General features: G+C 18.5%; 5 protein-coding genes and 1 non-coding gene across 6 annotated transcripts; 3 read left to right on the top strand and 3 right to left on the bottom strand.

The window, feature by feature from the left end:
* Nucleotides 1-1,071: 1,071 nt before the first annotated feature.
* Nucleotides 1,072-2,070, top strand: PGSY75_1244600 (putative ADP-ribosylation factor GTPase-activating protein; the record flags this gene model as incomplete). Its single annotated transcript, XM_018787001.1, has 1 exon — nucleotides 1,072-2,070. One exon carries the CDS (start codon nucleotides 1,072-1,074, stop codon nucleotides 2,068-2,070), a length of 999 nt encoding a protein of 332 aa, XP_018640866.1.
* Nucleotides 2,071-3,825: 1,755 nt separating this feature from the next.
* Nucleotides 3,826-6,198, top strand: PGSY75_1244500 (hypothetical protein; the record flags this gene model as incomplete). Its single annotated transcript, XM_018787000.1, has 1 exon — nucleotides 3,826-6,198. The coding sequence occupies one exon, from the start codon at nucleotides 3,826-3,828 to the stop codon at nucleotides 6,196-6,198; it is 2,373 nt and encodes a 790-aa protein (XP_018640865.1).
* Nucleotides 6,199-6,564: 366 nt separating this feature from the next.
* PGSY75_1244400 (hypothetical protein) lies at nucleotides 6,565-10,659 on the bottom strand (the record flags this gene model as incomplete). Its single annotated transcript, XM_018786999.1, has 2 exons — nucleotides 6,565-6,612; nucleotides 6,811-10,659. 2 exons carry the CDS (start codon nucleotides 10,657-10,659, stop codon nucleotides 6,565-6,567), a joined length of 3,897 nt encoding a protein of 1,298 aa, XP_018640864.1.
* A 1,565-nt stretch (nucleotides 10,660-12,224) lies between these two features.
* Nucleotides 12,225-12,465, bottom strand: PGSY75_1244300. The gene has a single exon (XR_001974546.1). It is a non-coding gene; the product is annotated as an ACEA small nucleolar RNA U3 (small nucleolar RNA).
* Nucleotides 12,466-14,162: 1,697 nt separating this feature from the next.
* Nucleotides 14,163-16,934, top strand: PGSY75_1244200 (putative transcription factor Tfb2; the record flags this gene model as incomplete). Its single annotated transcript, XM_018786998.1, has 1 exon — nucleotides 14,163-16,934. The coding sequence occupies one exon, from the start codon at nucleotides 14,163-14,165 to the stop codon at nucleotides 16,932-16,934; it is 2,772 nt and encodes a 923-aa protein (XP_018640863.1).
* A 643-nt stretch (nucleotides 16,935-17,577) lies between these two features.
* PGSY75_1244100 (putative N-alpha-acetyltransferase 15, NatA auxiliary subunit) lies at nucleotides 17,578-22,046 on the bottom strand (the record flags this gene model as incomplete). The annotated part of the gene is made up of 5 exons (XM_018786997.1): nucleotides 17,578-17,622; nucleotides 17,777-17,946; nucleotides 18,089-18,274; nucleotides 18,440-18,550; nucleotides 18,644-22,046. The coding sequence occupies 5 exons, from the start codon at nucleotides 22,044-22,046 to the stop codon at nucleotides 17,578-17,580; spliced, it is 3,915 nt and encodes a 1,304-aa protein (XP_018640862.1).
* Nucleotides 22,047-23,019: the final 973 nt, after the last annotated feature.

Below are 23,019 nucleotides of genomic sequence, written 5' to 3'. Positions count from 1 at the left end.
AAAAAAAAAAAAAAAAAAAAAAAAAAAAAAAAAAAAAAAGAAAAAAAAAAAAAATAAAAAAAAAAAAAAAAAAAAAAAAAAAAAAAATTTATATAATTTTTGCCTCTTTCAAAAAAAAAAATGAAAAAATGAAAAAAAAAAAAACGGTTATAATTTATATATATATTATAAAATCCTAAATATTTTTTTTTTTTTTTTTTTTTTATCATACTTAAAAAAAAATAATATATTAATATAATAAACTTACTAAAATTTATATAATAATGTTGATAAAAAAATATAATAAATATTTTATTTATATATATAATATACATGTATTAATTTCTTATTAATTTTCTCTTTATATATTCTTATTTATTTTTTTTATCTGTATAAAAATTTGTTCATTAAAAACAAAATTATATATTTTTCTCATATAATATATATATTATATATATATAATTAATAAGTACGTAATTTTTTTTTGGGTTAAAAAAAAAAAAAAAAAAAAAAAAAAAAAATGCTTTATTATTTAATAAATTCAATTTTTTTTTTTTCTTGTTTTTAAATTATAACAAAATTTTCATTGGATATATATATATTTTTCATTCTCGTGTATGATAAATATAGTGCATTTGGTAATTTTTCCATAAACAAAATATATATATATATATATATATAATATATATATTTTTTTTTTTTTTTACCTTTTTCCTTTGTGTTATTTTTTTTTCATTTCTCTTCTTATCTTTTTTCGTTTATATATTTATATAATTACACTATATTTTTCCTTTTCTTTTTTTCAATTTTTTTTTTTTTTTTTTTGTATATATAATATATACATGTATAACATTATAGATGGACTTTATAAGATTTAATATTATTTGAATAATTCTCGTTATAATAAGAAAAAAACTGTTGCCATCAATTTGTACAAATATTATATATTTTATAAAATTTTCAGTTGATCTTTTTACTTTTATTTTTTCCTTTATTATTTTATTTTATTTTTGATTTTTATTATTATTTTTTTTTGTATTACTTTGATAATTACACCTACGTGACTTATTTTAATTTAAACAAAAGAGAAAAATGAATGCAGCCGCTGTAGAACTTATTAATAGATTAAAGAAAGAAGATGAAAGTAATAACAAATGTTTTGATTGTGGAATATCTAACCCAGATTGGGTGTCTGTAAATCATGGTATATTTTTATGTATTAATTGTTCAGGCGTTCATAGAAGCTTGGGTGTACATATAAGTATAGTAAGAAGTATAAAAATGGATATATTTACTGATGAACAATTAAAATATATAGATAAAGGAGGTAATAAAAAATGTCAAACATATTTAGAGAATTATGGAATAAGTGATTTTATTCCAGAAAGAAAATATAGAACTAAGGCAGCTGATCATTATAGAAAAATATTAAGATCTATTGTTCATAATGTGGATCCTCCTGCTCCTTTACCTTTAGATGAAGGAAAGAGTTTAATTAATTATGGAAGAAATGAAAATGTTAATGAAAATAATAAAAATCAATATTCTAATGAAGAACCGGATTTTATTTCATCTTTAAATACATCAGAAATTATAGAAAATGTAAGTGCCACATTTTCCAATTTAATAAATAAAGCATCAAGTATGACAACTAATACAATAAATAATTTAAATACTAATGATTTAATAGAATCAACTAAAGGTACAATAATTAATAGTGGAAGTTGGTTTACTGAAAAAACTAAACAAATTGCAGAAAACGTCAGTGATAATCCATGGTGGGCTAAAGGACAAAGTAAAATAAAAGATGTTACACAAAATGCTAGTGGATGGATTTCTACCATTTCTTCAACTGTTTCAAGGACAAATAGTAATTTCTTTTTTTCAAATAATGATCCTAATATGAATAATGGAAATAATGAAGGCATGAATAATAATAATACTAATGCTAATAGTAATGGTAATAATACTAATAATAATAATGAACAAGCACAAAATAATAATAATGTTAATTTTAATTATAATAATTCAAATGCAAATAATGAATATTTAAATTACGGAATGAATGAAAATAATTCGACGTTTAATTGAAAAAAGAAATAGATAAAATCAAACTTGTCTTATTATAGTCAGTTTTTAATATATTAAACAAAATATCATTGAAATTATACATTATTAAATATTTTATCATTTAATATTTATACATATATAAATATATATATGCATATTTTTTTTTGTAATAAAAGAATAAGGTATTATTATACATTTTATGTTATATATATATATATATATATATATATATATATTTATTTTATTTTTATTTTCTTTTTTTTTTATGTGTATTATCAATTATCCTCAAAACAGAAAAAAAATATAAAAAAATATTAAAATATTTGAAAATAATGAATAATAATTTTATTATGTACAAATGATATAGAATATTTATATTGTAAATGTAAAAAAAATTAAGAAAATATCATTATTCTTATAATATTAATAATGTTTAGTGGATGAAGCTAAATATATATAATTTATATTTTGTATATGTTATAAAAATTATGAGGAGATAAATACCATTTCATGATGTTTCTTTTTGTTTTTTTCTTTAATTGTTTTATTTTATATTATTTACTTATTTTTATTTTTTTAATAAATAAATATATATATATATATGTGCCTATTATATTATATAATTAAATATGTCATTTCACGCTGTTTTACATCGAATTTCATATAATATATATTATAAAATTAGTATATTCAAAAGGATGTTTTTAAAAATAGATATATATAATATATTTTACTACATGATTGTAGAATATTTATATAATTCTTTGTTTTTGTTTATACCTTTTAATAATACATAAATGGTTATACTATATATATTATGTATAAATGTCATTTTTTTTTTAATTAACTTTAATTCTGTATAATAAAAACGTTGTAAGCGTTTTTAAAGAGCTTTTAAAAATGATACGTTCAAATGTCTAAATACTTTTATATAGACAACATTTTCCTTTGCATATAAATAAATACAAAAAATAAATGAATATAAACTATATTACATAATAGCTATAATCAATGAATTTATATAATTAAATAAATATTATATATATATATATATATATATATATATTATTTCCATTTTTTCTTTCTTGTCTTTTTTATTCTTATTTACCAAAAATGATTTCTACTTACATATGTATATATATATATATATATATTTATATTTATAATCATTATAATTGTGAAAAAAAATCGCTACTAAATAAATTAAATGAAGAATATCTATTTTTAATACTTACAAGAAACATATAAATCTTTTCATATTTAAATTGTATGAACAGGTAGCTATTTACAACATATATATTTATAAAAAAAAAAAAAAAAAAAAAAATTATAAAATGGCTAATTCTATTATATGGCTGATTTTATAAAATAGCTAATTTCATAAAAAAAGCTATTTTAGTCAACTCTCTGATTTTATTATAAGGTTAATTTAAAAATGTGGATAATTATATAAAACGGATAAGAGAGAAAAAAAAAAAAAAAATTAAAATTAAAAATAAAAAGAATTATTATAATATCAAAAGGATATGACAAAGTTTTTAATAACTCATAAATGAAAAAATAATAAATAAAAATATTATTTATTATATACAAGAAAATATGTTATTTATTCTTATAAAGGAAAAAAAATATTCTTCTATATTATAAATTGTTATATCATGATATAATATTATCCTATAACAATAAAAATAAGAAAAAAAACATTAATAAATAAATAATAATATATATATTTATTTATTTATTTATTTAATTTTACTTTATTATTATTTTTATATAATGGGAAAGTGCGACATCTTCATAATCCTTCCAATATTTTTTTTTGTTTTTATATGGTATGTTGATTATGTTGTAGGACAACCATCACAAGCACCGAATGTGAGAGATTTGATAAAACGATTTGAAAATTCCAATGAATCAGTTAATTCTAATGATAATATAATTAATACCAGTAATCAGCTAGAAAGAAATATAAATTATGATCCTAATAATTTATATAATATAAGACAAAATAAGAAATATGACAACACTGCTGGGAGATCATATGTAAGTAGAAATCCAAATGCATTTTCTAGTGATAATATGATAAATAGAAGGAATACGCATGATGAGCAATATATGAGAGATAAAGGAAACGAAAACAATCGAAGAAGTTCTCTTCCAAATAATTCACGTATATCTACAAAGTATTATGGAAGTGACCAAGAGATTATACAAAATAAACCTGTAAATAATTTATATCTAGGAAAATCATTGGACGATTTTTATAACAATTTAGGTGTTACTTCAAACGATTTTGAAGAAGACGAACAAATTAATTATAATGAAAACGATGCTTTTAGTTCTTTTTCACATAATAACCAAAATGATGGTTCATCTGTTTTATATGATGAATTTGAATATGTTGACAGTAATAATTATGCTGAAAATGGTGGTAATAATAATAGTAGTAGTAATAATAATAATAATAATATTGGTAATAATAGAAATATCACGTATAATGAAAATGATGTATCTTATAATGATTCAAATAATGCCTATTCAACCCTTTCAAATATGCACAGAGATAATAAGATAATACCAAATTCATCATCACTATATGGAAATAAAATATTTAATAATTATTCAAATTCTGCTTTTAATAATTTACCAAATAATTATAATAGAGAAGATGAAATTATTACACCTTTTAATAATAATCCAAACATTTATGTTCCATCAGAATATTCTAATCCTTTAGATGCTTATGTACATGCAAATAATCCACAATTTTCTACCCAGTCATATGGTAATAATATGGACGAAATGAATAAATTAAGAAGAAAATCAAATTTAGCACCACGTGATATTTATACTGTAAATAATTCTTTAGATGAACGTTCAATAAATAATAATACACCATTAGATAATATGAATGCTACTCCCAGTTACACGACAGAAGGGAATAAAAATATAAGTAAAAATATAAATAAAAATATAAAAACAAATAAGAGCAAAAAGACATCAGGCTCTAACCTTTTTTCAAAAAATAAAAAAAATGATAATGCTAGTACAAATGAATTAAATAGATACAAAGATGCTTCTAAAAAAATATTCAATGATAATATGTATAATAAATATGAAAATAAAAACTACCCCAAAAGTGTGTATATGTTCAATGAATATCAAAATAATTTTTTTTTTAACAAAATACTTAAAAGTCCATCTAGTAATAGTATAAAGAAAATATTTCAAAAGAATACACAAAATAAAAACATGAGCAATATTGTATCAGTAACAAAAGATTTACAAGTTGCTACACAAGATTGTATTATTAAAAATAAAAATAAATTAACAAAACCAGTTATATTAAAATATATAGCATTAAATAATAAGAAATATTTAAATAAATATGAATATGCTATGTCTTATATTCATTTTACATGTAATAGTACAAATAATAAAAAAAGCAACATGTGCCTAGATATAAAACCTATGCTTTATATAGAAAATGATAAAAATATAAGTGATATGATAAATAGATTGCCTAATATATATATATTAAACACAATAGAATATATTTTAACAGACCCTAAAACAAGTAGTTCATATAAATCATTAATTAAAAATAATATAAAAAATCATCATTTAACAGTAACAGATATTATATTATTACTTTCAAATAATTATTTTAAAAATATAAACTCTATTTTGGTCAATCACTATATTAGATTTGTTAACACTAAAAATGAAACATATTTGTTAAAATATTATTTATCAGCATTAATATCATTTGTTCCTTTTATCAAACCCGCAATGAAAATATATTATGACAATAATTATTTAAAATTAAGTCTTTATACATTAAATTTAGAGATAGCTAAGGTATTTAATGAATTACTAAGTGTAATTCTCAAATGGTCACAAGCATTCAAAAATGAAAATACCCATATAACAAATCAAATAGTAATTCAGATGTACAAAAAACTTTCTTCTTTTTCTCATAATAGAAATACAAATCTAGGACATATGTTCAGATCTCTAGAAGTAATTTTACGTTATCAAAGAATGTTTAATGATATAAAAAAGGGTAAGGAGGATGAATATGAAGTTATGATAAGTTATTTTACAAAATATATGAGAAACGTGTATGCAAAAACAATTACATCTTAAAGGATGTAACATAGAACATGCACATATAAAAATATAATTTTTTTTTTTTTTTTTTGTATATGCAAGTTGCAATTAAAAAAATAAATATATATATATATATATATACATATAATTTTTACATGAAAAAAACAAGGCATTTGTTTTAATCTATTATAATTCAAAAAAAAAAAAAATTATTTTTTATAGTATATAATATGTGTATATTACCTAAAAAAAAAATTCACATTTTCAAGTTTATCTACATTTATATATAAATATTTTTTTTTTATTGACCTTAATTTTTTTTTTTTAAATATCCTTAACGGGTGTAACAAATTTATAAGATTATATATTATAAAAGTGAACATTATGACAAAATATTTTATTTTACAGTAACTCTTCTATAATTTCGAGGGGTAGTTTATCTAGCAAGATCTAAAAGGACGAAATAATAAAAAAAAAAAATAAATATAAGCACATTTAAATAAAATATGTATTGTATTTTTAATTTTGTAATTTTTTATTTTTAATATTTAATTTTTTATTTTTAATATTTAATTTTTTATTTTTAATATTTAATTTTTTATTTTTAATTAATTTTTTTTTTTTTTTTTTTTTTTTATTGTTTCTTACCAATAACTGATCATAAGACATATTTTTCAATTTTTCCTCATTTAATTCTTCATTAAAATAATTTTTATGTTTTAAAATAGAACGAATAACTTTATTTATATAATTTTTATTTCCATATTCATCTGATACATCGTCAATAGATTTTTTCATTTTTTTTAATAAGGACCTATCGTTTAGAATGGCCATAGCTTTTTTTACATCTATCTTCTGTGGTAAATCCTGTTCATTTTCTTTATTAATTTCATTTAATTTTAACCATGCGTTTTCAAATGCATCTTTATTTTCATGATTTTTTGTGTTTAATTGATTTTGTATTTGATTGTTTAAAGGTTGATTATGTTTGAGAAAAAAGTTTTCTTTTTCTAATTTTTTCATTCTATAAATAAAATTATTATGATATAAGTTACTATTACAACTATTATCATTATTATTATATGTATTATCATTTTTGAGACGAGTGCTTTGAATAGTATCCATATTTATATTTCTTATATCTTCTAAAGGATCAGAGCTTTCATCAATGGTATATATAAAATTTAACATAAAATCTTTAAAATCATTCCATAATATAAGTAAGTTTCTTTCGTCAATATTATCTGTATTGTTTAAATTTTGTTTTAATAATAAATCTTTATTCATATTTAAAATTTTTCTTTTGATATTATCCTCTGGTTCCCATAAACGGAAATTTTCCATTGATTTATGTAATAAATATTTGAGTTCATTTATATTTAAAGAATCTAAAAAAGATTTATTTATATTTGTTTTATTTAAAAATTTTTTATTAGTTAATATAATCATTTTAATTTCTTCTATTGTAAAATGTACATCATATAGATAATATCTAATAACAGGGAAATTATCAAATTTCAATTTATTTTTTTCACATATACATATTTGTATTAATCTACTTTTTAAATTATCATGTGTTACATCTATAGGTAATAAATATTTTCTTTTATATATTTCTTCTTTTAATTCGTCTATAGACATATCAGTGAAAGATGAGAAATCACAAGAATTATTATTATTAAAATTATTCTCATTATCATTCAATTTATAATTTAATTCATTATTACTTTCATTTAATTTCGCATTAAACATCATATTATCATTTACCATTTCATCCATTTCTGAATTATCTTCATCTGATGAATTATCATCTATTCTTTCTTTCTTATTATCAGTAGAATAATAATCATTAATATCTTCATTACATTTAAATAATTTTGTATAATATAATGATTCTTCTCTTCTAATATCACTTTTCCATTTTTCTCTGTCACTTAAACGTTCAAAAGATTTACACTTTTCAAATTCGGAAGGACTATTTTTTCCATTATCATAAGGTTCACTCTTATCATCACTATCATCATAATGTTCACTCTTATCATCACTATCATCATAATGCTCACTCTTATCATCACTATCATCATAATGCTCACTCTTATCATCACTATCATCATAATGCTCACTCTTATCATCACTATCATCATAATGCTCACTCTTATCATCATTATTATGACTTGTTTGTATGTATTTCTTCATTTTATTACTATCTGAATTTTTCATTGATTTTATTTCCTTTGTATCAGAAGAGCTCTTTTTTTTATTATCATTAGTTTCTTTGTGACTATATATATTTTTCAATATGCAATTCATTTCATCTCTATAATAATTATCATCATTATTATTATTATCATTATTATTATTATTGTTAATATTATTTATATTTTCATTTATATGACCCACTGTATCTATAATAGATTCATCGTTTGCTATATTATTATCATCTTCATCATTTATATTATTATCAAATAAGTCATCAAACTCGCTAAACTCGTCAAACTTGTCAAACGCTTCATCACTTTCCATACTATTATCATTTAATTTACTTTGTTCCAATTTTTTTTCCTTTTTTTTTTTTTTTTTTTTCTCTTTTTTTATTTTCTTCATCTCTTCAATATTTTCATCTTCCTTTTTATTTATATTTGCTCTTTCGACATTTTCATTTTCAAATATCATATTAAAATTTTTTCCGTATGAGCATTTTTCCTTATATGTATTATTATAAAAATAATTTTTTTTTTTTTTTTCATTTATACAATGATTATTGCACATTTTATTATTCATCAAGAAAACTTTGCTTACTCGATTTTTTCTTATAATATTATTATTATTGATAATGGTATTATCATTATTATCATTATTATTCATTTTATTATCATAATTATTCTTAGTTTTGTTCATGTCTTTTTTATTTTCCTGCTTCACTTTTTCATTGTTTAAAAGAATTTTTTGATTAATTGAATCTTTCTTTAACTTCAAATTTTGTAGCCAGTTAATTTTTTCTTCTGTTATTGAAGAATCTAAAGTTAAATTAAAGAAAATAAAATTGTTGTCTTTTTCTGTACTACAATTAGTAGTATTGATATCATTATTATGTTTATTATTATATTCATTTTTATTTAATTTATGATTTATCATTTCATTCTTTATTTTGTATGTTGATGGAGGAAGCTCCCTCTTTATAATTTTATCCACATATACTATTATGTTCATATTTTTTTGTAATATAAGTTCCTTGTTTTCTTTCTCACTTGAAGTATCTGTTGATAATCCGACATTTAAGGTCAATTTATTTTTATGAAGCAAAGCTAAAATTTTCTTATATCGATTATCTTCATTTTTTATATACACATCACAGTCAAGAAATGCCCCATAAGAATGAACTGATGTAATTCTTCCTTTTAATTTTCTACCTGTATATAAATTTTTTAACATTATGCCGTTTACATTTACCTTATCACGAAGTTCTTTGGTTTCTTCATCATCATCTTGATTATAATTAAATGAATGTATATGATCATCTCCAAAATGATAATTATGATTATTTTCATTATAATTATAAGTAATATCAGTATCATTAAATGCATGACTTGTGTTATCTTCGATAGTATTTGGAAGGATTATATTTTTAATAGGTATATAATTTTTATATGCTGGAGGATTTTTATAACCTATATTATAATATTCTTCATAATGTTCTTCATTTACATGATATAATTGTATATATCTATGTAATAAGAATTTAAAATTTTTATTTTTTAATGCTAAATATTTTTGTTCCTTATTTATAAATCTAACTAATATATCACCGAAAAAATGTCCTTTCTTATCTCTCATAAATATTATATATTTCTCTATAATTTTATAAGGTTTAAAAAATTCAATTATTTGAGAATTATCAACATGGAAAGGCAAACCTTTACATAATATAAGGCAATTATATCCTTCTCCATTTTTTTCAACAGGCAAAGGTAAAATATTCACATTATCATCATCTCTTATCTTCATATCATTGTTATCATTATCCATATTTTTTATAGAATATATTTTTTCTTTAAGTCTTTCTTTATTTATATCATCTATTAATGATTTATGTATATCATTTTTTTGGTTTGTTCTTATTTTCTTTTTCCCACCCCCAATAGCAGACCTCGTAAAATTATATTTTTTATTTTTTACAGAATTATTATTTCTTTCATTTAATGCAATCTTCTTTTTTATATTCATTAAAGTATTTGTTTTTATTGGACTAAATGAATATCTTATCTTTCTCTTATTTTTTTCCACAGTATCAGATTTTCTCAACATAATATCTGAACCATACACATTTTTCTCCTCCTCCTCCTCAAAAGAGCTTCTCAATAATATGCCCCTTTTATTATAATTGTCATATTTTAAGAAACCTCCATGGATCTTATAAGTATATATAAAATTTTTATGAACAAAAAAAAATAAAAATAATGATATCTTTACAAAGAGCTGAAGAATTATAATCTTCATATATATATATATACATATATATGGTACTACAATTATATATATATTATTTTGATGAACAACAACAAAAAAAAAAAAAAATAATATAATATAAAATAAAATAAAATAAAATAATCGTCAGTTTTTTATTTTATTTTATTTTATATTATTTGTTTTATTTTATATATATAATAATATAAGAACAATAACATTCACATTCTTATTCGGAACAACAAAAAAATAAAATTTACATTATACGTCATATAATATATTCTTTTTAAATTTAATCAATTAATTATATATAAACTATCACATTATATTTTTATTTTATTTATTTATTTATTTATTATATTTTTTTTTTATTTGCTGCTTATTAATCGATAGCTATATATAAAGATGATAAATTTTTATAAATATACTATTATTACGTATTATATTAATATATTATGTTAATTATATGCCTATTATTATATTATTATTAAACCATATGTGCTTACGAAAAAAAAAAATAAAATAATAAAAGAAAAGGAAAGGAAAACAAATGATATATATAAATATATATATATATATATATATATATATATATATATATATAATGACATGGAAATTAAAATGAGCCTTAGCAATAATATCAATATATTTATATTTTACATATGTGATAATAAATAATGCGACAAGGAATTTAAAAAGAACCCAAAGAAAAAAAAATAAAATATATGATATATTATAAAAATACACACATATTAATAATATATTTATTCCATTTGTTCTTATAATAAAAAAAGCTTACATATTTTTTAATTTTATATATATATATAACAAATTTGTTATTAGCAAAACCTTTTTATTTATTTTTTTTTATATTGTTTCTATCATTTTCATTTAATTCTATGAAATTCATATTTTTACTTTTTTAATTATCCAAAAAAAAAAAAAAAAAGGAATATTTAATATTATTTTATACATATATATAATATTATTCTTTATGTCAGAAATGTATTTAGCAATTAATATAATTTTCTTAACATTCTTATTTTTTACAATATTATAAATATATATTTTTTATTATTTTATAATAATAAATACAAAAAAGATGAAAAAAATTTGATTCATTATAATTGTTAAAAGAAAAAAAAAAAAAAAAGAAATTCTTAAATTTATAATATTTATATTAAAAATAATAAAATTCCTTTTTTTCATTTCTTTAAAATATATAGATAATATATTTTTTTAAAAAAACATAAACCTATAAATATATAATATATATATATTTTTTTAATTAAATAATATCCTTTCATTTTTTTATACATTAATATAATAATTAGAAAATTTTTATTATTATTTATATATATTATATATATAATATATAGGAGAAATAAGAATCAAAAAGTTAAATATATAAAACAATAAATATTATAAATAATACTATAATATTATATATATATATATATATATTTATTATAATAATAATTTCATATTTGTATATATTACAAATATATAAAATTATAAATATTATATTATTTATTTATTATTTTTCATTTATATTTTATTTATTTTTTTATTTTTTATTTATTAATAATTTTTTAGTAAGTTCAGCGGACGCAAGCTCATTTATTTATTATTAGCAAAAAAAATAAAAATTCAATTTGCCAACAAAATATATCATGTAATTTTTCGGAAGTTTTACAATTTCATAAGAAGTTGAAAAATTCGAAAAGAATTCAATTTAGAGCAGCGTCTGTTCATCATCACTTTTGAAAATCTGTTTGTTTATAACAATAAAACATCACAAATACTATAGCAATGATCTTGACTAAGTATTCGTCAACGATATTATAAGTTTTTTTTTATCATAGTGTTATTTTTTCAACGCGAAAAATGTACCTCTCAAACATTCAAACATTCTATATATATATATATGTATATTTTTTATATATTATACTCATTCTTTTCAAATGACGCAAAAATTAATATAAACTATTTATATTATATATATAATAAAATTATATGTTCCTTTTTCTCTCTCTCTTTTTTTTTTTTTTTTTTTTTAAAATATATTTTTTAATTGATACATTTTATATAATTCTTAAGAAATATATAGAAATTAACTTATTATATGGTATAAATATATATATATATATATATATATGAATAAATAATTAATATTTATTATATATCATCCCTTATGAAAATATATTATTTTAAGAACAAAATAAGTACTGTTTTTCTTTTTCTTTTTTTTTTTTTTATTTTTTATGTAGATGATATATTTTAGTTTTATTTTTAATTAACATAGATGATTAAATAAAAATACTGTAAGGAAAAATATATGAATATAAAATTAGATTGACAAATATATTTTGTATTGTATTATTTTTATAATTTTTTGAAAAAAGAAAAAGGATGTAAGTCCAACCTACAATTTTATTTGAAAACATGCCTTGATTGTTATTATTGTGATATAAACCACTATCAGTATATATATATATATATATATTCAATTATGATATAATATTTTTTTATATAATAATATATATGACTGAGCAATTGAGTATTTTTCTAAATATAGATAATTATTTTTCAAGTCTTTAAACTTGTAACAATAATATATATATATATATATATATATATATATGTTTATATGTATGTATTCATATGAAAGAAATGATAAACCAATTCATTTAAGTATTAACTTCTTATTATCCTTTAAATACACAAATACAATATAATTTTTTAAATTTAACATTATATTCATACCACAACAAATAGTTATTAAATATACACATATCAAAAACAAGAAAAAAATAAAATATATGTATATATATATATATTTATTTATTTATATATTTTTCATGTAAATAAAATGAACTATCTTTATATTACATTTAATTAAACATTTTTGTGTTATGGATTGATTTTTTTCAGAAAAAGATAGGAAACAATAAATATAAATATATTTAAGTATTACTGAGGAATTGTAGTATATATATATATATATATATATATATATATTTTCCGCCCCACCTTTTTTTTTTTTTTTATCGATGTATTAAAAATGTGGAAAATAATAATAATGACCTTAATATATAATATATTACTATCTATATTTTGTAGATTATAATATGTATTATTATATTATAAATAAATAAATAAATATATATATATATATGTTATAAAAAATATATAACTAAACGTATATATATTTTTTTATATTATATAGTACCTTAATACTATTACAATAAATAATATTCATTTATATTTTGGGAGTTACCAAAAAGCAAAATAAATAAATAAATAAATAAATATAATATAAATAATTTAAGTATGGAAATAAAAATTGCGCCTCTATGGCTAAACTTAATTAAGATATAAAAGAAATATAAATTGAAACAAAAAAAATAAAATAAAATAAAATAAATAAATAATAAAATAAAAGTAAAAGTAAAAGATATAATAATTATCATTAATATAATATATTAATCCGAAATATATTACCTTAACATTTTATATACAACTAACAAGTCAATATGGTTAAAATAAGGAAGAATGTTGAAAATATGGAAATATACGATTACATGAAGGAACTGAATGAAAATGTGTGGTGTTATTTTTTTGATGATTCTTTAGCACATGAAACAATATATCATTCCCTTAATGAATTAGAACAAATAATTATTTCAAGATTATTATTTATACAGCAAGTAGTTTCAGAAAGAGCTATGAGATTATGGATTAATCCAAATTATTTAAAAAAGTTAAGTGAAAGTATAAAAAATTTAGTAGAAGCAAAAATATTAGTAGAAAGTGATATGAAAAAAGATAATTATAATCAATATAAAATTAATGAAAGTTTTAGAATTACCTTATTAAATAAAATTTATAAAACAAATACAAATAATATCTTTATTTTTAATAATAATATTAAAGAACAATTAGAAAGGGAAAAAAATTTATACGAACAGAATTTATTTCCTCATAAAGAAGAAATATTTGGTTATGCTCAAACAAAGTGGAATAATTTATTACATTTTATAGCATCTCCAAATTTTAATTCTGTGAATAATTATTTTAATTCAAATATTAATAATGACGATCCAAATAAATACTCCTCCTATGATATGACAAGGCGTAAAAGAGCAGGAAAAGATGGAGGTTCAGATTTGGGAAGGAAATCGTTCGATAAAATGGCTAGTCGTCGATCTTATAATAGGAGACGAAAAAAGAAAAGATATAGTGATGACGAGGATGAATTTGATGAGGAGGAATATGAAGGGGAAGATGATGATAATATTGTTGATGGTGATGATAGTGATGATAGTGATGGTGATGATAATGATGGTGATGGTAATAGTGATGATAATAGTGATGATCATAGTGATGATGATAATAATATTGATCTTAACGATGAAGAAAATTCTCACCCACTTGTAAAATATCAATATGAAAATCATCAACTTAATAACTCGACTCCTTATGTCGAAAAACCATCAGATGATTATACTTACAAAAAAGAAGATGAAAACAAAATAGGGCAAAGAAAAAGTGTACATTTTAATACTGACATGTATGAAGAACAATATAACAATTCATATACACAACAAATAGATAGTAATAATGTAAATGAAATGGATTATTATATGACTGATAGTAAAACAAAGAATAATAAAAAAAAGAAAAAAAAAAACAAACATATATATGCATATAAACAAAATGAATTGTATTATAAGAGTTTATTAAATATGGAACATAGTTATATTGAAGAAGAAAATTATAATAATAATGAAAGTGCCTTTTTCTTGTCAAATATGAATGAAAGGTTTATGACTAAACCTAGCGAAAGTGTTATTGAAGTGTTAAGGAGAAAAAATTTCCTTTTAGATGATCCTAATAATACAAAAACTATAAATATGAGTAGAGAAGCTTTTTCGTGGTTTTTAAAAGATTTAAGGAGTAGAATAATATCCTTAGTGCTTGAATATTTACTAATAATAGATAATGGTTATGTGACAAATATAGCTAAAGATGTATATACAAAGTATCAAAAGAAGAAAAATAATGCTACAAATAATATTACTGCAAGTAGTAGTAGTGGTATAAATAATAATATAAATTTTGATGAAAATATTAAAAGTAACAATGGTGAAGAATCCAAGAAAAGTTATGATAATAATAGTACTACTACTACTATTAAAAATAATAATAATAATAATAATAATAATAGTAGTAGTAATAGTGCATATATAACAAGAAGTAATAAAGATCCAAAGAAATCAGAAATATATGTAAAAGAAACGTTATTATTTATTTTATCATTATCACAATGTGATATAAGTCATCCAATATTTTTAGATAATTTAACAAAGGCTCAAAAAGAATTCATAGATTTTGGTAGTCATATAGGCCTATTTTTAAAACCTAATGATACATATATATTTATAACACCATATGCCTTACTATTAACAATTAATAATTTTAATTCACAGTATTATCTATCTCTATTAAGTAATATAACTATTGAAGGGTTATGTGAAGAAGATGTTAGGAAAAGATTAAGTGAGAGATATTTTCATTTTTATTTATTAAAACAGGATGAAAAAGAAGAAAAATATATTAATAAAGATTTATCATCAGATATAAAAAATAAAGATGATATGTCATTAGTATTAGATAAAAGAAAAAATATCACAAAAAAATTAATTAATGATAGTTTATATTCTGATATAAAAATGAATGGTAGTAATAATCTTGAAATAGGATTAATTGTTCAGAGTAATTTTAAAGTATATTTATATACATCTTCTTTATTAAAAATTAATATATTAAGTCATTTATGTGAGTTACAAGCGCGTACACCAAATATGGTTGTAGGAATTCTAACTAGAAGAAGTGTATTGAATGCATATAATTCAGATATTACAGCAAATCAAATTATTAAATTTTTAGAATCTTATTCACATCCAGGAAAAAATAATTTTAAAAGCTCTATACCTATGAATGTTATTACTCAATTGAAATTGTGGGAATCTGAAAGACATAGATTAACATTGGAAGATGCTATAGTTTTTAAATCTTTTGAAAAAGATTTTATGCCACACTTATATCAACAAATAGTTATATGGGCTAACAGTAAAAATTATTTGTTATACTATACACCATGGCCTAAAAATAATACAAAAGAATTTGATATATGGATAAAGGCAGAAAAATATCTCTGCTGTATTTATGAATCAAAAAATGAAATTATAGATAAAATTAAGGAAATACGAGAAAAACTTATGAAAAAAAGACAAAGCGGATAAATTAATTTCTTTGTGAGAAATATAAATATTACTATAAATAAAATTAAATGTATTAATTCAATAAATATGACTATAACGACAAACACACACACATACATATATATATATATATTTATACACAATATAATATGGATATTCTGTCCTTTTTTTTGTCAGTTTCCATATGTGTAATATTTTAGTTATTATTTTTATTTTTTTCAATGAATTAAAAAAATCATATATATCATGATTTCATTGTATTTATTATTTAAAAAATAAATGTAATTTCTTTTCCTTTTTTTTTTTTTTTTTGTATAAACAATTACAATTTTATAGTTTATTTGTTGCTTCTTTTTTATATAAAACTTTTTAAATAAATAAAATAAAAAAATTAATAAATTGTATTAATAAAATATAGAGAAATGTTTAATAAGCGTAATACAAAAAATAAAAATATATAATTTATATATATATTTTAAAAGTTAATAATAAGATATATTTATTCAAAAAGGTTAAGGACAAAAACATATAAATTTTTTTATTAAAAAATATGATTTCATATATTAAATTTTAATTTAATAAATTGTGTACACTAAACATAGAAAATTCGGCAAATTATTTTAAATTTTTTAAAAATTTATATATACATATATATATTTTTTTTTCATTCGAAAGCTGTTGCTAGTGGATATATCTTTCTACAGGATGCCTAAAAGAAAAAATACATATATATAAATATAAATATATATATATATATATATATATATATATATATATAATACCATTAACATGACCATATTATATACTTTAAAAGAAATATATAATAAACTAATCATACAGACATAATTATTTATTTATTTTACTTTAAATGGATCTATAAGTTGAGATAAGGATAAATGCTTCTCCTTATGTTTAATTAGGAATCTTAAAAATTTAAAACATCTTTCTAATTTATTTTTTTCTAGATTCACATCCACTTTTTTTAAAAATTTCTGGTCAATTTTTTCATTGCAATCCATATATATTTCAAGGGCTACAAACCAAAATAAAAAATATATATTTAAATATATATCATATATATATATATATATATATTCATTTATGTATATTATTGAATATATCACAATTTATATAATATACATTCTATTCATATTTTATGCTGTATATAATCTTACCAGATTGATAATAACATAAATCTCCCTTCTTATGTTCTTCAAAAAAATTAATAAAATCTTCAATATATTCTTTTCTTATTTGTTTCAAAAGGTTTTTATCATATTCTGAATGGTTTAAATTAAAGAGCTCATTCAATTTTGTTTTTACCTCTTCCTTATCATTATCAGACATGTCATCAATAGGAACTAAAATAAAAATGAATAGACATATATAAAAATATATATATATATATATATATATATATATATATTATAAAAAAAATTAAGGGGATACATTTATATTAACAATATAATTAATACGTAAACGTTAACAAAATATAAACATATATATGTACATATATATATTATAACCTGTATGTAAATAGTGAGAAATAACTGGAGCCAACTTATGATGATAATTATGATGTGGAAAAATAGATTTCATTTTTGAAATGATATTAATCAATTGAATGTAATCCTTGCCTATATTAAATAAAAGACATAAACAAAAATATAAGTATATATATATATATATATATATTATATTTTTATTTTATTATTATTTTTTTTTTTCACCTTTCCTCTTTTCTATTTCATAATTCAATCTGTGTACTGATATATCAATATTTGGTTGAGATAAAAAGGTGTTCATATATATCATAGCATTATCTAAAGGTTCATTTTGAATGTGTTCATAAAAAACATTTTCTTCCTGATTTAAAACATTATTATTATTATTATTATTGTTAGTTTTGTTTTTCTTTTTATTTCCTTTATTTGTTTCTACTTTTCCTGATATTTTAAAATCATGCATATCTAATAAAATTCTGATTAGCGATTTTCCAAATCTTCGATAGAATCTACTTGAAAAAAGATGACCGGTCATATGTAATAAATGTCGATATGTTTTAAATAACATTTTTCTCATAGTATAATAATAGAAACATATTTGATCTTCATGTATATCTATAAATTGTTTATGACCCATATGTAATAAATGTAATCCTTTACTATAATCTTGAAATATATTTTTTGAATTAATATCATTTTCTAATAGAATACTTTTTTTTAAATTGAATGTTGTTTGATTGATCATATCATCAATTTTATTTGTATTATCAACATTATTTGTATCATCATTATCATTATTGTTGTGTTGTGGGAGTTTTCCATTTTGTCTTGTTATATTGTTCATATTATGTTGATTATCAGAATTAGATAGATTTTTAAAATCATATATATTATTTGCTTCTGTTTTTAAATAATGTATTAAATGTATATTTGGATGATTATTAATATAACTTAATGAAATATTATATTCTAACCAAAAACATTGTGTTTCATTTATATTTTTGATAAAATTATTATCTAATGGATTTGTAAAAATAGTTGCCATTTTTTTAGCATCTTTTATTAATCCACATTTTAAACATGTTTTAATTGTTTTTGTATTAATATATCTATCACCAATATTAACATTTCTACACTCTTCAAAATATTTATATGCACCTAAATAATTCCCATTACGTTTATAAATTAATCCTTTAATAAATATTAATTCATATATTAAATTTTTATTATTTTTTTGTTCAATACTTTTTATACATTTTTCAATTAGTTCTAATGCTTTATCAGTACAGTTTATATAATCATATAATTGTATAATAAAAGAATAAATACAAATAATAAAATATTCTTTCTTTTCCTCATTTGTTAAACATGTTTTTTTTAAATCAAGTTTAATTTCTTTATTTTCATTATTATTATTATTATTTTTTTTATTATCTTTTTTTTTTTTTACATTATTATTTCCTAATGGGCTAGATATACCCATAAGATCTTTAATTTCAACATTTTTTTCTATTAATTTTTCTAAGTCTTTGTCATTTAATCCACTTGGAATATTTTCATCATCTTCTTCTTCATCAACATTTTCATTCTTCTTATTCATTTTATTATTATTATTATTATTATTGTTGTTGTGTTGTAAGGTGCCATTCAATTTATCTTCATTCTTACTATACATTTTATCATCGTGTTCCATATCTTCTCTTTTCTCAAAATTTGTACTAGTATCTAAATTATTCACATCTTTTAAATCATCAGATGCATTATTTAACTCTTCTTTAATTTCCATATGCCCATTACATGTTGTTTTGGAGTTTTCTGCACATTCTTCTATTCCATCATTTTTTATGTTTATATCATTCTTGACAACGAATGGACAAATATCCTTGCATTTATCATAATAATCTATATATTTATGAAGTAAGAAAAGTATAATATTTATATTTTTAAAAGTTAATAATGGCTTAAAATAATTAAAAATAGTCAAAGATTTTTGAAAACATAAAGAGCGTATTAACTGTTCCACATAAAGTGAAAATTTGTTCTCATTAAAAAAATATAAAGGAATAATTTTAAGTAAGTTAGAATTTTTATATAATTGTTGTAAATTATTAAAATATTTTTCTAAGCATTCTTCTTCTTGTTCATTTAAATTTTTTATTTTAAAATAATATAATTTATCCATATCTTTTTCATACTTTTTTTTATAACAATAAGGTAAATCAACACCAAATAATTCTGAAAAATGAAGATTATTAAATTGATGATAATTATAATTTGATTTGACTAAATTCATTTTATCATCATTATCATCATTATTTTTTTTTTTATTATTATTATTATTGTTTATTATATTTTTATTTTCTTTTTTTATATTTTCATTTAATGTATGTATAAAATCATCCATATTGTCTATATCCATTGAATCTATAAAATTATTCGTATGAATTAAATTTATATTTACAAAGTTATTAAATTGTGATACACTGTAAATATCATATTTCTTCATATCTAAATTATGAGATATATAATCATTTATTATATTTTTTTCTACATAAGAAAGTAATTTTAAGTTTCTATCTGATCCATATATATCTAATATTAAATCATGTAATAATATTTTTACATTATTATCTAAAATAACTTTTTCATTTTCCTTATGTTCATTTTTATAATCCAAATAGAAAAGACTTGACAAACATTTCTTTCCTTCTTCATTTATGCTCATCGAATTTGTATTATTTTCTTTACAATCATTTAAATTATTATCATTTTTATCCGTTTTATTATGACAATCTATATAATAATCCTTTTCTGTATATAAAATTAATAAAAGTATATTTATATTTTCATAATTCAAAGAAAAGGCTTTTTTAAAATAAAAATTGGATTTTTTAAAATCTTCTTGATATAAATATAATAAACCTAACATTTGATAATACCATAAAGTATCTAATAAAACAGATTCATATTTTTTTAAAAAATTTAAACATTCTTTATATTTCTTTCCTTCTAATAATATTTCACTTAAATATACTAACAAATCATGCTTCTCATTTATACTCAATTCATTATCATTTATTAATTCATTGTCAATTTGTTTTATAATTACATAACATTTTTCATAACTCTTTGTTAGATGATATGCAAAAACTAAAACAGCTTTATCTTTAATATTTTTTACACTATCATTATACATATCTATTCTTAAATCTTTAAACTGTTCATATTTTTTTAAATACAACAAAACTATACAAGCTTCTTTTAAGGCTTTAAAATCAAATCGATTCAACTTAATAGATTTCATAAAACATTTTAATGCCTCATCATAATTCTTGTATATCTTATACAAACAACCATATAAATACCAACAAAAATTACTAGATAAATTATTTTTTATACCTTCCTTAATTAATTTAAATGCTTCTTCTTTATTTTTCTGATCCATCAAATTTAATAAATAACCTTTAACAGATAATGTTTCTCCATTCTTTGGATATTTTTTTAATATTTGTTCGCATATTTTGTAGGCTTTCTTATGCTTTTTCAATTCTATCAGTTGGGTCATCAAACGAAAATTGTTTACTTCCTTATTTGGTAACTTGTTATGATCAACACCCTCCTTCTTCATCATAAAAATGTTAGATAATAATAATAATAATATATATATGGATATAAATATAAATCAATAAATCAATAAATAAATAAATAAATATATATATATATATATATTTTTATTTTTATTTAGTTAATTAAAACAAATCCTCTTTCTACTATCTTCAAAAGGGCTTTTAAAAAAATATATATATTTTAAAAATGAATATTTTTAGTACAACAAAATTATTATATATATTATATATTCACATTATATAAACATATTTCATATATATGTATATATATATATATTTTATTTTTTATTTTTTTTTTTCTACAAGGGTTATGATAAATATATTAAAAACATTTTATAAATATAATTCATTTAGTTAATAAATTAATTTTATATATTCTATAAAAAATAGAAAAAACACATTTTTAAAACAATTTTAGGTGAATATATTATATTATATATATATATATAATCTTTTTATATTTCAGTTGTTTTATTTTGTTTTTATATTATTTATTTTACCACCTCCAATTTAATTAATTACTAGTTGTTATAATAACAACAATAATATATTATATTATTATTTTATTTATTTATTTATTTATTTTTTTTTTTTGGTGGGGGGGAGGCTTTTATCTAAAAAGTTATAGATAACTATAGGTGTAAAAAAAACAAAAAAATTATAAATAAAATTTTAAAAATTTTAAAAATTAAAAACAAAGAAAATAAAATAAATAAAAATCATATATATATATAATATAATATATTTAATAATTAATAGAATAAAGGAAAAAAAAAAAAAAAAAAAAAAAATTTTCAATAAATTTTGTAGAATTATATAAATAAAAAAATTACATATATATTATATAATATATATTGTATATATATTATATATAATTATATTTATACGTGTACAATTATATATATATATTTTTATATATATTTTTCTATTATACATCATGTTGATTTATATACCTACAACAATAGTCAAAAAAAT

The sequence above is a fragment of the Plasmodium gaboni genome, chromosome 12, assembly GCF_001602025.1.
Source record: "Plasmodium gaboni strain SY75 chromosome 12, whole genome shotgun sequence".
NCBI classification, from domain to species: Eukaryota; Apicomplexa; class Aconoidasida; order Haemosporida; family Plasmodiidae; genus Plasmodium; species Plasmodium gaboni.
This window is presented reverse-complemented; position numbering and strand designations above follow the sequence as displayed.